The sequence below is a fragment of the Budorcas taxicolor genome, chromosome 11 (assembly GCF_023091745.1).
Source record: "Budorcas taxicolor isolate Tak-1 chromosome 11, Takin1.1, whole genome shotgun sequence".
In the NCBI taxonomy this organism is placed as follows: domain Eukaryota; kingdom Metazoa; phylum Chordata; class Mammalia; order Artiodactyla; family Bovidae; genus Budorcas; species Budorcas taxicolor.
Window position 1 is genome coordinate 51,838,272 of NC_068920.1, and position 13,985 is coordinate 51,852,256.

The 13,985-nt window shown below is 44.6% G+C and overlaps 1 protein-coding gene across 1 annotated transcript; it reads right to left on the reverse strand.

Annotated features, from left to right (window-relative positions):
• Positions 1-10,491: 10,491 nt before the first annotated feature.
• Positions 10,492-12,762, reverse strand: ZBTB9 (zinc finger and BTB domain containing 9). The gene has a single exon (XM_052648142.1). It carries the CDS (start codon positions 12,361-12,363, stop codon positions 10,975-10,977), a length of 1,389 nt encoding a protein of 462 aa, XP_052504102.1. The 5' UTR covers positions 12,364-12,762; the 3' UTR covers positions 10,492-10,974.
• Positions 12,763-13,985: the final 1,223 nt, after the last annotated feature.

Consider the following 13,985-nt stretch of genomic DNA (forward strand, 5'->3'; position numbering starts at 1 on the left):
AAAATAAACAAATAAAAACACTGATTGGTCCTACTTTTAATATAACCATGTCTTTTGACCGATTTATTGGAAAATACTTTATTCTTTAAATTCCTATATTGATAATACTTCAAACAACATAATTTCAGAGACAAGTTTAAAGCTTAAGAAAAATTCACATACAAGGGCTTAAAAGTTTAAAATTTTAGTTAGGGATTTTTTTGTCCTTAAGAGTACATCCCATTAAGAATGGAAAGTCTTCAGAACTAACTCTCTTTGTGATTATATTGCCAAGTTGAGATGGTTCAGTCCATTTGTTCTCAAATTGAAAGAATTAAAAAAATTTTTTTGATTAGGTAATTAAATTACATAATTCAAAAACACACAGGCACTTCCCTGGTGGTCCAGTGGTTAAGACTCTGGTCCAGTGGTTAAGACTCCATGTTCCCAAAGCAAGGGAGGGGCCCAGGTTCGATCCCTGGTCAGGGAACTAGATCCTGCATGCCAAAACTAAAAAAAACAAAAGAAAGATCCTGCATGCCAAAACTGAAAAAACAAAAGAAAGATCCTGAATGCCACAGCTAAAACCCCATAGAGCAAAACAAAAGCAAAAAACCCCAAAGTACACCTACAGGAGTCTTAAAGCACATATGGTCATTTCTGTCCTTACCTCAATTTCTTTTCCCATTTTTACTGTCTTCTTATCCTAGGAGTGCTTATTTTTGCAAATATAAGCAAATATTATACCTTTCTTATTTTTATTTCCTCTCATTTCAGTTCAGTTCAGTTCAGTTCAGTCTTTCAGTCGTGTCCGACTCTTTGCGACCCCATGAATCGCAGCATGCCAGGCCTCCCTGTCCATCACCAACTCCTGGAGTTCATTCAGACTCACGTCCATTGAGTCAGTGATGCCATCCAGCCATCTCATCCTTGGTCATCCCCTTCTCCTCCTGCCCACAATCCCTCCCAACATCAGTCTTTTCAAATGAGTCATCTCTTCACATGAGGTGGCCAAAGTACTGGAGTTTCAGCTTTAGCATCATTCCTTCCAATGTACACCCAGGGCTGATCTCCTTCAGAATGGACTGGTTGGATCTCCTTGCAGTCCAAGGGATTCTCAAGAGTCTTCTCCCATACCACAGTTCAAAAGCACCAATTCTTTGGTACTCAGCTTTCTTCACAGTCCAACTCTCACATCCATACATGACCACTGGAAAAACCATAGCCTTGACTAGACGGACATTTGTTGGCCAAGTAATGTCTCTGTTTACTGTCTCTCATACAAAACATAGCATGTTATGTATTAATATACTGCACTTTGCTTTTTACACTCGGCAATATATGCTGGAGATCACTCTAAATCAATAAAGAGAGCAATGAATTATTTTAAGGGTCAAGTAGAAAGTTTTATTAACTTTGACCAGAACACCAACCAGAATGTGCTTGTAAAACAAGATTCTTGACTCAGTTCAGTTCAGTCACTCAGTTGTGTCCAACTCTCTGCAACCCCATGGACTGCAGCATGCCAGGCTTTCCTGCCCATCACCAATTCCCAGAGCTTGTTCAAACTCATCATCAAGTTGGTGATTGATTAGATGCTCTTAATGTGCATTAACTATTTCCAAATTTATTTCTCAATCTTTAAAAAAAGTGACTATATATACAAAAATTATAATTAATACAATTCTCTAGAATGCATATGTATATTTGGCATTTTTATTCAGTCTACTTCTATGGATACATGCATTTTTCTGTAAATAACCAAGGAAAGGGCTCCCTCTTTTTTTAAACTCACAATACCATTATCACAACTAAATTTTTAACAATAATTTCTGATATCTTCAAACGTCAGTTGTCTCATAAAGGTGATATTTTTTTTAATCTTAAAAATAAAAAACCATGATCCAAACAAGGCCCACACATTACGATTACTTAGTCTTTTAAAATCTTTTAAACTGCAGGTTTCCTTCCATCCCTTTTTTCCCCTTGCAATTTTTAAAGAAAACTAGTTGTCTAATTCCCAGAGTCTCGTACAGTCTTAATTTTGCTGACTGCATCACTGTGGTATGGCTTAACATGTTTCCCTGCCTTCTGCATCATCTGTGAATTGGTAGTTGTATCTTGAGGTTTGATCATATTCAGGTTCCATACTTTCGGTTAGACTAATAGGTGGTGGTAGTGTTCTCCAAAAGCAACATATTATACATATATATGGAATTTAGAAAGATGGTAACAATAACCTTACAGGCAAGACAGCAGGAGAGACACAGATGTATAGAACAGTCTTTTGAAAGTGAAACAGGAGAGTGAAAAAGTTGGCTTAAAGCTCAATATTCAGAAAACTAAGATCATGGCATCTGGTCCCATCACTTCATGGGAAATAGATGCGGAAACAGTGTCAGACTTTATTTTGGGGGGCTTCAAAATCACTGCAGATGGTGATTGCAGCCAGGAAATTAAAAGAGGCTTATCTTTGGAAGGAAAGTTATGACCAACCTAGACAGCATATTCAAAAGCAGAGACATTACTTTGCCAACAAAAGTCCATCTAGTCAAGGCTATGGTTTTTCCAGTAGTCATGTACGGACGTGAGAGTTGGGCTGTGAAGAAAGCTGAGCACTGAAGAATTGATGCTTTTGAACTGTAGTGTTGGAGAAGACTTGAGAGTCCCATGGACTGCAAGGAGATCCAACCAGTCCATTCTAAAGGAGATCAGTCCTGGGGTTCTTTGGAAGGAATGATGCTAAAGCTGAAACTCCAGTACTTTGGCCACCTCATGCAAAAAGTTGACTCATTGGAAAAGACTCTGATGCTGGGAGGGATTGGGGGCAGGAGGAAAAGCAGACAACAGAGGATGAGATGGCTGGATGGCATCACTGACTCAATGGATGTGAGTTTGACTGAACTCCAGGAGTTGGTGATGGACAGGGAGGCCTGGCGTGCTGCAATTCATGGGGTTGCAAAGAGTCGGACACAACTGAGCGACTGAACTGAACTGAACTTGGACTCTGTGGGAGAGGGTGAGGGCGGGATGATATGAGAGAATAGCATTGAAACATGTATATTATCATATATGAAACAGTTCGCCAGTCCAGGTTTGATGCATGAGATAGGGTGCTCAGGGCTGGTGCACTGGAATGACCCACAGGGATGGGATGGGAGGGAGGCGGGAGGGGCGTTCAGGATGGGGAACACATGTACACCCATGGTGGATTCCCGTCAATGTATGGCAAAACCACTACAATATTGTAAAGTAATTAGCCTCCAACTAAAATAAATAATTTTTTTTAAAAAGCAACATATTTTTATTGTCTGGTTGTTTCTTTTTTACGGTATTAGCCACCACTGACGCTCAATGTCTAGATCCATTAGGTCACTAAGGGTTCATTTACTTTTTATTGTGGCTAATATACCTAACAAAATTTACAATTTAAGCCATTTTTAAGTGTACAGTGGCATTAAATAATTCACGTTGTTGTGAAACCATCACCACTATCAATCTGCAGAACATTTCTCATCTATCCAAACTGAAACTAGGTACCCATTTAACAATAATTCCCCTTTCCTGCTCTCCCCCGCCTCTAGCAACCACCGTTATACTTTCTGTCTCTATGAACTTGCCTGCTCTAAGTCCCTCATATAAGTGGAATCATAACAGTATTTTTTCTTTTGTTCCTGGCTTATTTCACTTAGCATAGTGTCTTCAACGTTCACCTATCTTGGAGCATGTGTTAGAATTTTCTTCCTTTTTTAAGGTCAAGTAACATTCCACTGTATATAAATACCTCTTTTTGTTCATCCACACATCAATCAGTGGACAGGCTGTAGACGTGGTACCATTTCTTAAAAGGCAAAAAGAGCTTATATGGAAACATATCAATAAACCTCAGCACAATCATTAAAGTTGTCTGAATTGCAGGTAGAGTTCAGAACAAGAAGCAAGATCTCCATCCTCACACAAATTTGCAACAGCTACATATTCTGAACTCAAACTACGGTTCCAGCAATATTTTTCAGACCTCAGTGCAAGTGCAAAGGAAATTCCTATATTTCATTTAACTGTACAGTTGGAGAGCCTCCACCTATCCTTCAATTGGATGTGCTTAATTGACAATGTGGAAAACAGTGAAAAATTCTTAAAGAGATGGGAATACCAGACCACCTTACCTGCCTCCTAAGAAATCTGTATGCAGGTCAGGAAGCAACAGTTAGAACTGGAATTGGAACAACAGACTGGTTCCGAATTGGGAAAGGAGTATGTCAAGGCTGTATATTGTAACCTTGCTTATTTAACTTACATGCAGAGTACATCATACAAAATGCCAGACTGGATGAAGTACAAGCTGGAATCAATACTGCTGGGAGAAATATCAATAACCTCAGATATGTAGATGACACCACCCATATGGCAGAAAGCAAAGAGGAACTAAAGAGCCTCTTGATGAAAGTGAAAGAGGAGAGTGAAAAAGCTGGCTTAAAACTCAACATTCAAAAAACTAAGATCATGGCATCCAGTTCCATCACTTAATGGCAAATATACGGGGAAACAATGGAAACAGTGACAGACTTTATTTTCTTGAGCTCCAAAATCACTCCAGATAGTGACTACAACCGTGAAATTAAAAGACGCTTGCTTCTTGGAAAAAAAGCTATGACAAACCTAGACAGCATATTAAAAAACAGACATTACTTTACCGACAAAGGTCCATATAGTCAAAGTGATGTTTTTTCCAGTAGTCATGTATAGATGTGAGAGTTGGGCCATAAAGAAGGCTGAGCGCTGAAGAATTGACGCTTTTGAACTGTGCTGTTGGAAAAGACTCCAGTCTCTTGGACCGCAAGAAGATCCAACCAGTCAATCCTAAAAGAAATCAGTCCTGAATATGCATTGGAAGGACTGATGCTGAAGCTGAAACTCCAATACTTTGGCCACCTGATGCAAAGAACTGACTTACTGGAAAAGACCTTGATGCTGGGAAAGATTGAAGGCAGGAGAAGAGACAACAGAGGAAGAGATGGTTGGATGGCATCACCAACTCGATGGACAGGAGTTTGAGCAAACTCCGGCAGTTAGTCACAGACTGGGAAGCCTGTCCTGCTGCAGTCCATGGGGCTGCAAACTGTCGGACACGACTTGAGCAACTAAACTGAACTGAATTGACAATGTAATGATATGATAAAAGGCAAGTATCTAGAGAATATACATGATAGAACTCTATAAATACCTTTCAAGTCATGAATATGCTCAATTAAAATCACATGCTCTTAGACTGATACCAGTTCTGGCAGTATTACCTGTGTGAAGACATTTTCAAAGATCAAATATAAAAAATCTCATTATAGATCAGCACTAACAGATGAACATTTGCAGTTGATTATAATGATAGGAAACACTGCTTCTAATTACCAGGGGTTGAATCCATGTCCTCTGCACTGGAAGCACAGTCTTAACCACCGGATCACCCCGGGGAAGTCCTAGGAAACAGTAATTTTGATCCCCAATTAAGCAGCTGACTTGTACAACAAAAATTTGTACTCAATTATTATTTTGAATGTTGTTAATAAATACAAAGAAATTGTGGAAATTTGTTTTCCTTAATTTACGTACCTGTATATCCTTGATTTTGCTTCTTGGTATGTAAAGCCTGCTATTTACTATGCGATCCCTTATAGAATAAGTTTGCCACCCCCTTGTCTAGAAGAACACTTGTCAATACATCCAGCTGCTTGTGATCACTCCCAAGTTCTATTCCTGTCTCCCACTCATTAAATGGCCTCTAACTCAAGCCAAAACTCTAGAAATCATCCTTGGTATTTTACTTTCCCACAATCTCTGTATTAAGCTGTTAAAATGCTGTGTGTCAGTCCTACCTCGAAAAATAGTAACTTTAATCCATCTCCTTCTCTCCATATCTGCTTTTACTCACTTCTTGTCTGCACTAATGAAATAGCCTAATCGGTCTCCCTGCTCCCGCTCTTGCCCTCTGTATAAAATTTATTTTTGGCTTCATTGAGTCTTCGTTGTTGCATTCTGGCTTTCTCTGAGGTGCACAGTCTTCTCATCGCCATGGCTTCTCTTGCTGCCGAGCGCAGGCTCAATAGCTGCGGCACACAGGCTTAGCAACACCGAGGCCTGTGGGATCTTCCTGGACCAGGGATGGAAGCCATGTCCACTGCATTGGCAGATGGATTCTTTACCACTGGACCACCAGGGAAGTCCAGTGAAAGTGTGAAGTCACTCACTCATGTCCAACTCTTTGCAATCCCATGGACTGAAGCCCACAAGGCTTCTCTGTCCATGGAATTCTCCAGGCAAGAATACTGGAGTGGGTACTCATTCCCTTCTCCAGGGATCTTCCTGACCCAGGGATTGAACCCGAGTCTCTTGCACTGCAGGCAGATTCTTTACCATCTGAGCCACCAGGGAAGCCCATCTCTTTAAAATGTGAAAAGATCATTATTTCCCTACTTTACATTCCTTATTGCCTTCTCAATGCATTTAGGATCAAATCCAAATTCCTTATCATAATCAAGGCTCCATATAGTCCAGTCCACCTCTTCAATCACATCTGCAATGAACTGAATGTTTATGCTCCCCAAAATTCATATTAAAATCCTATCCCCAAAGTGGTGTTATTACAAGGCTGGGCATTGGTGAGATTAGGTCATGAAGGTGAAGACCTCATGAATGGGATTAGTGCCCTTATAAAAAAAGAGACTTCAGAGAGCTCCCTTTCTCTTTCCACTGTGTGAAGATACAGCAAGATATATGAGTCAGGAAGCAGGTCCTCATGACACCAAATCTTCTGGCACTTGATCTTAAGACTCCAGCCTCCAGAAGTGTGAGAAATAATTCTTTTGTTTATAAGCCACCACATCTGTGGTACTGTTAGAGATGCCAGAATGGACTAAGACAACATTTCATTCCTCTCCAGGTCCCCACTCTCATCAAATACACCTCCTAGCTCCTCCTTGGCCTTTACATCTGCTGAACACTTAACTGGAACCACTCTCCTTGGCCTGTTTTGCATGTCTGGTGTAGTGGGAATTCCCAATAATGTACTTTCACAGCCTTGAGAAATTTCACAGAAATAGTACCTGGAAAAACAGCATGTATTAAGAAACTATATTGATGATTATTTTTCATGTCTTTCTTAGAATTACAGCCTTGTTACAAACCCCAGGGTCAGACCCAGAAGGGATTATGACTGGGATCGTGAAAGCATGGACCTTGGAACGCCTAGTCCGCATCAGGCATGAACGCTGCCCGTGCACTTGCTAATGGCTCCCGAGACCAGGAAGGGAATGGCCTGGGGTAAACACAAGGAGATCTGGACTGTGTTAGTGTAGTCCATGATGTTTAGGAGTATGTGACTGATACGGCACGTGTGTTGAGAAAGATAAGATCTGAGAAAGTCTTGTAGTCTGCAGTTACGAATAAAAGCTGGACTGAGAGTAGACTCTGCACTCAGTCCAGCAGAAGCCACAGGTCCCCTGACCCCTTGCACCAGATTTCATGTTCTCTCTTCATTCTTGTCACTCGCTCCTGGACCATTAGGGCAACAGTCTGGGTCTTTCTTTTGCTTTGCATACTAGGTAAATATGTACAGTATACCTTCCTTTCCTGTTGCTCTCCATCTTATTGCCTGTTGTATTTCATCCATGAAGTATGTACACAATGGTTTAAACGTCTGTCTCTTAAAGCGAAAACCCAGGCCCAAGTCCTTGTGATACTTTCTGCTTTCCTCATCAGTACCCAGTACACAGTAGATGCTTATTGTTGAAGGAATAAAGAGGGAAGAATCTAAGTGGTTTGGGGGTTAGGAAAACTGGATATATAAAACTAAGGGTCAGCAGTATTTAAATGCTTTAACTCAGCAAAGTGGATAAAAATCATCCAGGAGTGTATCAAGTTAGAAGACAGGGGAAGAGCCCTGAAAAACTAGCATTTATGAGAAAGGCAGTAATTAAAATGATAACATCTAATCCTTACTGAGTGCTGTATGCCTCATTTCCCTTTTAGTTGAAAACACTTTCCCTTTATGGATGTAAATGCTCCCTGAGAGAACTGATCCCTGAGTGTGGGGAACTGACGCTCTCAGTCTGTAATAACAGCTGACATTTATTGAGTTTACTAAGTACAAGGCACTGTTTTAAGCATTTTACATGTATTAATTCTCACAATCCCATGAACATATTAACTATTAATGAGAAACTAGAGACAGAAGAGTGAAGATATAGAATAGAGAGGATAATTAAAAGAGCAAAGGCTCTGGCAAGGGGCCTAGCCATGGACAGTAGAAGGGACATGTCCTCCACTATAAAAAGGATAAGACAGATGCAGAGAAGTGCACGTTTAAGTGAGTTTAAACCAAAACCTTTCATCACGGAACCCAATTTCTCTATAATTCTAATAACTTGATAAAAAAAATTCTAACATGGAGTTTTAATGGGCTTCATAGGAAGTAATAAAGAGCTGTGTGGAATAAGGAGCGGGAGGAGGCAATTCTATTGTATGTCTAGACATCTATCAAGTGCCAGGTATACCTGAAGCTTTACAGATCCCGAGATGGGCAACAAGTGGAGACTGTATGGGTGGACCTCTGTTCTTGGGTGGGCCCCCTTCCCCACTCTTCTGTCCCAGAACTTCAATTTACCCTTGAGGATTCCAGGACTTGTTGCCTCAGTGAAATGCATGGTCACGGTGCTCTGGCCGGAGGGTGGCCCTGAGGCAGAGTCCACTCCTGGAAATTTCATCTTAAGACAAGAGACACGAGACATAAGACTGATTGGGTCTTCCTAAAACATATGACCTGAAGAAACCCCCCGTTTCTGCTCCCTGAAGCCCCGGAGCTGACCCAGGTGTCATCCTTCCAAAGGCTGGTCTTTTAGCCCTTCCTTCTGTTCCAGGAGCCACTCTACATCCTTCAGACTCCTGTTTTGATAAGGCTAGTCAGAGCCAGCTTCCATTACTTGCAATCCAAGGATCCTGGCCAACAGATACACCCACTTACAGAATGTGCGCCAAAGAATGACAGGTGGGTGGCATGGCAGTAGATCCAAGGGTGGCAGCCTCCATCCCTGACCCTGTACCCAGTGTGGTCACAGTCCTAATAGTGGGGATGGCTCTTTAGAAAGACTGACAGATCCCAGCTAGAACTCACCTTCTCAGCCACAGTCATAGTTTTAGCCCCTTTAGGCTCCATACCTAATAACTTCCGAGGTACCTGCTTTGGCAAAGGCTGCCAGTCTTGCCTCTACAGTTCTCATGCTCACCATTTCCACATCAATTCGGCCACCTATCCCCACTGCCACACTCTGGCAACGGAGGTCTTTGTGAAACCTCTGGTGATCTATAATAGGTTCTTTACTCAGCTTCCTTTGTGCCACTACAGTAGCCTGTACTGTCCCCCATCATGGACTTACTATACCACACTGTCATTATGTCTAGCTTTGGTAGTAGCTGCAAACTCTTCAAGGTTAAGAGTGTAAGTCAGGGTTGAGTACAGCGCTTTGCAATAAATGTTGAACAAACCAAACAATACACATAATATATGAAGTCAGGAGGCAACATTATAAAATCATGTGAACAATCTCTAAAATAATAAACAAAAAAACAAAGAACCAGTTAGAAGGTACATAACACCCCACCCCTCAAAACAAAAAAGGCAGGTGAGGACTGAGAATCTGGTCCACCAATGTCCAGGATTGTGTTCTCTGCATCAGCATGAAAGAGATTATCTGATTCTTCCCCCACTGACATAACCCAGCTGCATAAGGAATACATCCAGGTCTTTGCAACTCTTTTCACACGTTCTCTCCCATATAAATGACTCAATTCAGTTCATAGTTAGCTTAGATTTCATGGCAAAGTTTATTTGAAGAAATAAGGAAAACTACGACAATCTCCCCATTCCAATATCTACCCTTCTATGTGTGGACCAAGGGGCTGTAACGTGGGTGAGGATGGACAGGGAGGAGGTATGGTCCCACTGTGCAGTTATTTCTCTAGTTTTCAGCATGTGCCATCTCAGCCCTGAGTCCCTCTAACCTCGGCCTCTTGTTCAGAGCAGTGGCACTACCCTGAGAGTATTTTATTTTTAGGTCAGTGGCCATCTCCTGAGTTCACTGATCACATTTCAGTCCCTGTGATCAATATGAGTGATAAGTGGTGGTCAAAGGTAGACAAGAGGCACAGACTGTGGAGGGAATACCTCTATTAAAGAGGGTTCTAAGTGACTCACGGAATTCTCAATTTGTTAAAGTGCTCAACTACAACATACAAAATAAAGGTGTTGAAAAAGTACCTACTGGTGAGAAAGTAATTTATAGACTGAAGGGTTTCCAGAAAATCATAACAAAAGAAAAGTATATAAGAAGACCTTTACTCATAAAATTTCAGCAATGATGAGGGAAAAGTAAAGCTTAGAGCTTAGTCTCTGGATTACTAGAATTCTGAATCAAACACATCTCTAGATGGAGACCAGCTCCCTTAACTTCTCATAGAGACTGAATTAAACATTTATCATAATTTTTCTTGCTCTAACTCCTCTCTCATCAAATAAAACTTCTAATCTGAAATTTAATCCAGTTTCCTGTATGAAAGGATCAATTACAGGCAACTGATCAGTATGTCTAGGGCCTGTAAACCAGTTTCCCGGAGGATAGTTAGCAAAAACCTGGAAATGAGAAATCAGGTTTTCAAATCTGTCAGGTTGAGGCCCACACCCAAGAAGAGATCCATAATATATCTATCCTTGTGGAATAATTAACAAGATACGACGTTGCTGCTAGTCCAGTGGTTAGGACTCTGCACTGTCTACTGCAGGGGTGCAGGTTCAATCCCTGGTAGCATGCTACGAGGTATGGCCAAGGAAAAACCACCAACACCAACATCAAGATACAGGATTAGGGTACTGTGGTAGTGAGGGGTAATAAGTATCCATCAGCAGTAGTGGCTCCCTTGTCCTGAAAGTTAGCAATATGGCCTTAGCAATCACTTGTAAGTCCAGTGAGCAGTGGCCCAGCCCTGACCCTTGCAGAGGTCCCTATGGCGAAGGAAACAGGCATGGACTCTGAACCGGCGACCACAGTGAGGACAGGCATGTAGGGCTCCAGCATGCGTCTTCATATGCTCTGTCAGATGGTGCTTCAGCTTGAAACGCTTGTTGCAGATGCCACAGCCAAAGGGTCGAAGGCTGAAGGTCAGCATGATGTGCCGGTCACGCTTTGGCTTCACTGCAAAGCGTTTCCCACACAAACAACCAAAGCGTTTTCCATCTGCAGGGGGTGCACCACCTAGCTTCACAGGCCCATGCACAGCCTGCCCTGCTCCCCCAGGTCCCCCACCCCCTGATAGGATTTCATTCCCATGAAGATCCACTGGTTTCCAGGATGGACCACCTCCTCCAGATGTTGTCCCTGCTCCTGCGGGAAGTAGGAACCCTAGTTCTCCATTCTCTTCAGTGTTCCCTGCTGGAAACACTTTGGTCTCCTCCTTTGCTCCTACAGACTGACTTCCACCTCCAGCTATCTCCTCCTTGGACTCAAAGGGTTCCTGCTTGATGTAGAAGATTTTGGGGGGCAATGCAGTATGAGGAGCAGGAGGCTCAGGTGGGGCACTCTCGCCCTCTGGAAGTCTGCAAGGAATAGTGGATGTGGGCAGGGGGTGGGATACAGGAGGGCGAGGAAAACTCCCTGATCCTCTCTGAGGCTGAGGAGTCTGACAGGGTGCTGCTGACCCTTGGTCCTCCTCATCTTCTTCCTCATCTTCCTCTTCAACCTGAAGCTGTAATATATCTCCCAGTTCACTCCCCTCCCCTCCAATCGAGCTCTGGTTAGAAGCAGAAGACTGTGCCGGGGTCTGGAAAGGAGAAGAGCGGATGCACCAGCCTCCTGTGGTGGAAAGAAGTGTGTGGAAAGGGGCTGCTCCTCGGGATGAAATCCCACCACCTGCGTTTTCCAGTTCTCTAAGGATCTCTGAGCACTGATCTACCACTTGCCACATCTGCAGGCCACTGGCCACAAGAAGGTGCGCAGGGAGAGCATCCAGGGGCAGACGGAGGTGCCCCGAATAAATGAGCTGGAGCAGCCCCTCGAAGGCATCGGCTTCGATAACGCTGGGTAGGGTGAGACGCGGTGCATCCCCCAGAAGTAGTTTGTCGTGGAAGTAGGGAGAAGCGGCGGCCAACACTGCTTTGTGGGCCCTCAGTTCGCGGCCCTGCACCAGGAGAGAGACGTCACAGAACTTTCCCTCCAGCCTGTGGCGGTTCAGGGCCTCCAGCAGCAAAGAGCTGTGCTGAGGGAACTCGATCTGGATCGTCCGTGGGGCTGGGTTGCAGGCTGGGGAGGGGGCTACAGGAGGCAAAGGCGTCGAGGTATCCATGGCCTCCTGGGGAAGAAAGAGACCCCAGAAGGTCGGGTACAGGAGGTGAGAGGGCGGGGGAGAACCCCTGCGCGACGAGGGCTGTGGAGGAAAGCAGGGGTCACAGAAGCTGTGGATAAAGACAATCGTATCTCCCCAAGCAACGTCCGCCTCCGCTGCACCCCAACGTGTGGAACTTTTCGGTAGCCGGTGGTGCGGGCAGAACAGTCCCACACACTCCCCCGCCAAGAAAACGAAAACAAACCACAACAAAACACCAACCGGGGATTGAACTTGAAGGGCCTGTGGCGAGGAGGAGGTCCTTCAGCCGCGAGCCGGATCCCGCCGGCCCGGTCGGCTTCTTCCCACCGTTCCGCTCCCCAACTCACGTGCCCGCAGAGTCCAACTCCCTGGCAGGCACCCAGGGACCGCGAGCGCCAGCCACTTGGCCCTTCCTGCCGCCACGCCCCCACGGGTACACACGCGGTCCTGCGTCCAGAGCGGCTCTGCAGCAACCGCGCCGCCTCGGCCGGAAGCCGCCTCCTCCCCGCCGGAAGCGGACCCCGGGGAGTTGGGCGGGGCCAGGGAGGCAGCCAATCGGAGGGCGCCGGCCTACAAGCCTCACGTCGATTGGTCACGCCGGCGAGAAGGCGGTCCTGGCGGGAGGCAGTACACCCGGCCGGGGCCGCAGAAGGGATGAGAATGCGCAGGCGATACCGAGGGCGCGACCAGTGAGCCGTGCCAGTGATTAAATGTAACGCCTGCCCCCGATAGGTGCTGAGATTAAGAGGGCACCTAGCGTATTAGGTATTGTTCGCATCACCTTCCATCCCACGCCCCCTCCCCCGACCCGCCACCAGCGAGGTAGTTCCCATCGTTTCCTCAGGGGAAGCCGAGACGGCAAGTGCTGGCTCAGGGGCCGACTCCACAAGGCTGAGGCACCAAGTTCTTTCCTCCGTTCCGTACGGGAGCACTTTAACCAACAATGAAATAATCTTCACTTCTAGGTAATTGTTTTTAAGGGACATGTAGATGTACACTTGTAATTTTTTTATCAGATATTGCTGTTCCTTAACCTCTTTTCTCTTGGGGTTAAGTGGCGCAGTGGTGAGACACATGGGGGAAATTTGGCCTGTGCAAAAACCCCTACTCAAAACAATCTTGCTAGTTGGGAGAGCGATATTCTAGGGCCAAGACTATGGCGTCACAAAAGGATACAGAATTTCTCCCAAGCTGTCAGCTTCCTCTCAAAAAGCAGTTCCTGTCACCATGCTGATCCTCCCGGAGGTCCGAGACTAGGAAAGTCAGCACCGCGATAAAAGAACAATCTCCGTTTATTAAACATGATTTTTCTGTTTCACCACACACTCCAGAAAAAAAGGAAATGGGGCTGGGAGTGGAAGAAAAGGGGCAGTGGTGGGGGAGAGAGTAGGCTGGGGGTGGGGTGGGGTGGGGAGGGAGAACGAGAAAACAAAATAAAACAGGTAGGAAGAACATCTCCCTACCCTTATTGGGGGAGAGGGAATCGTGGTGGGGAGGGGGCCAGGAAGCGCTGTACAGAGGGGTTGCCCCCAGCCCACACACACACACCCCGGATATGTACAGTACAAATCCCAGATAATTACAACAGCCAAAGGAGAGAG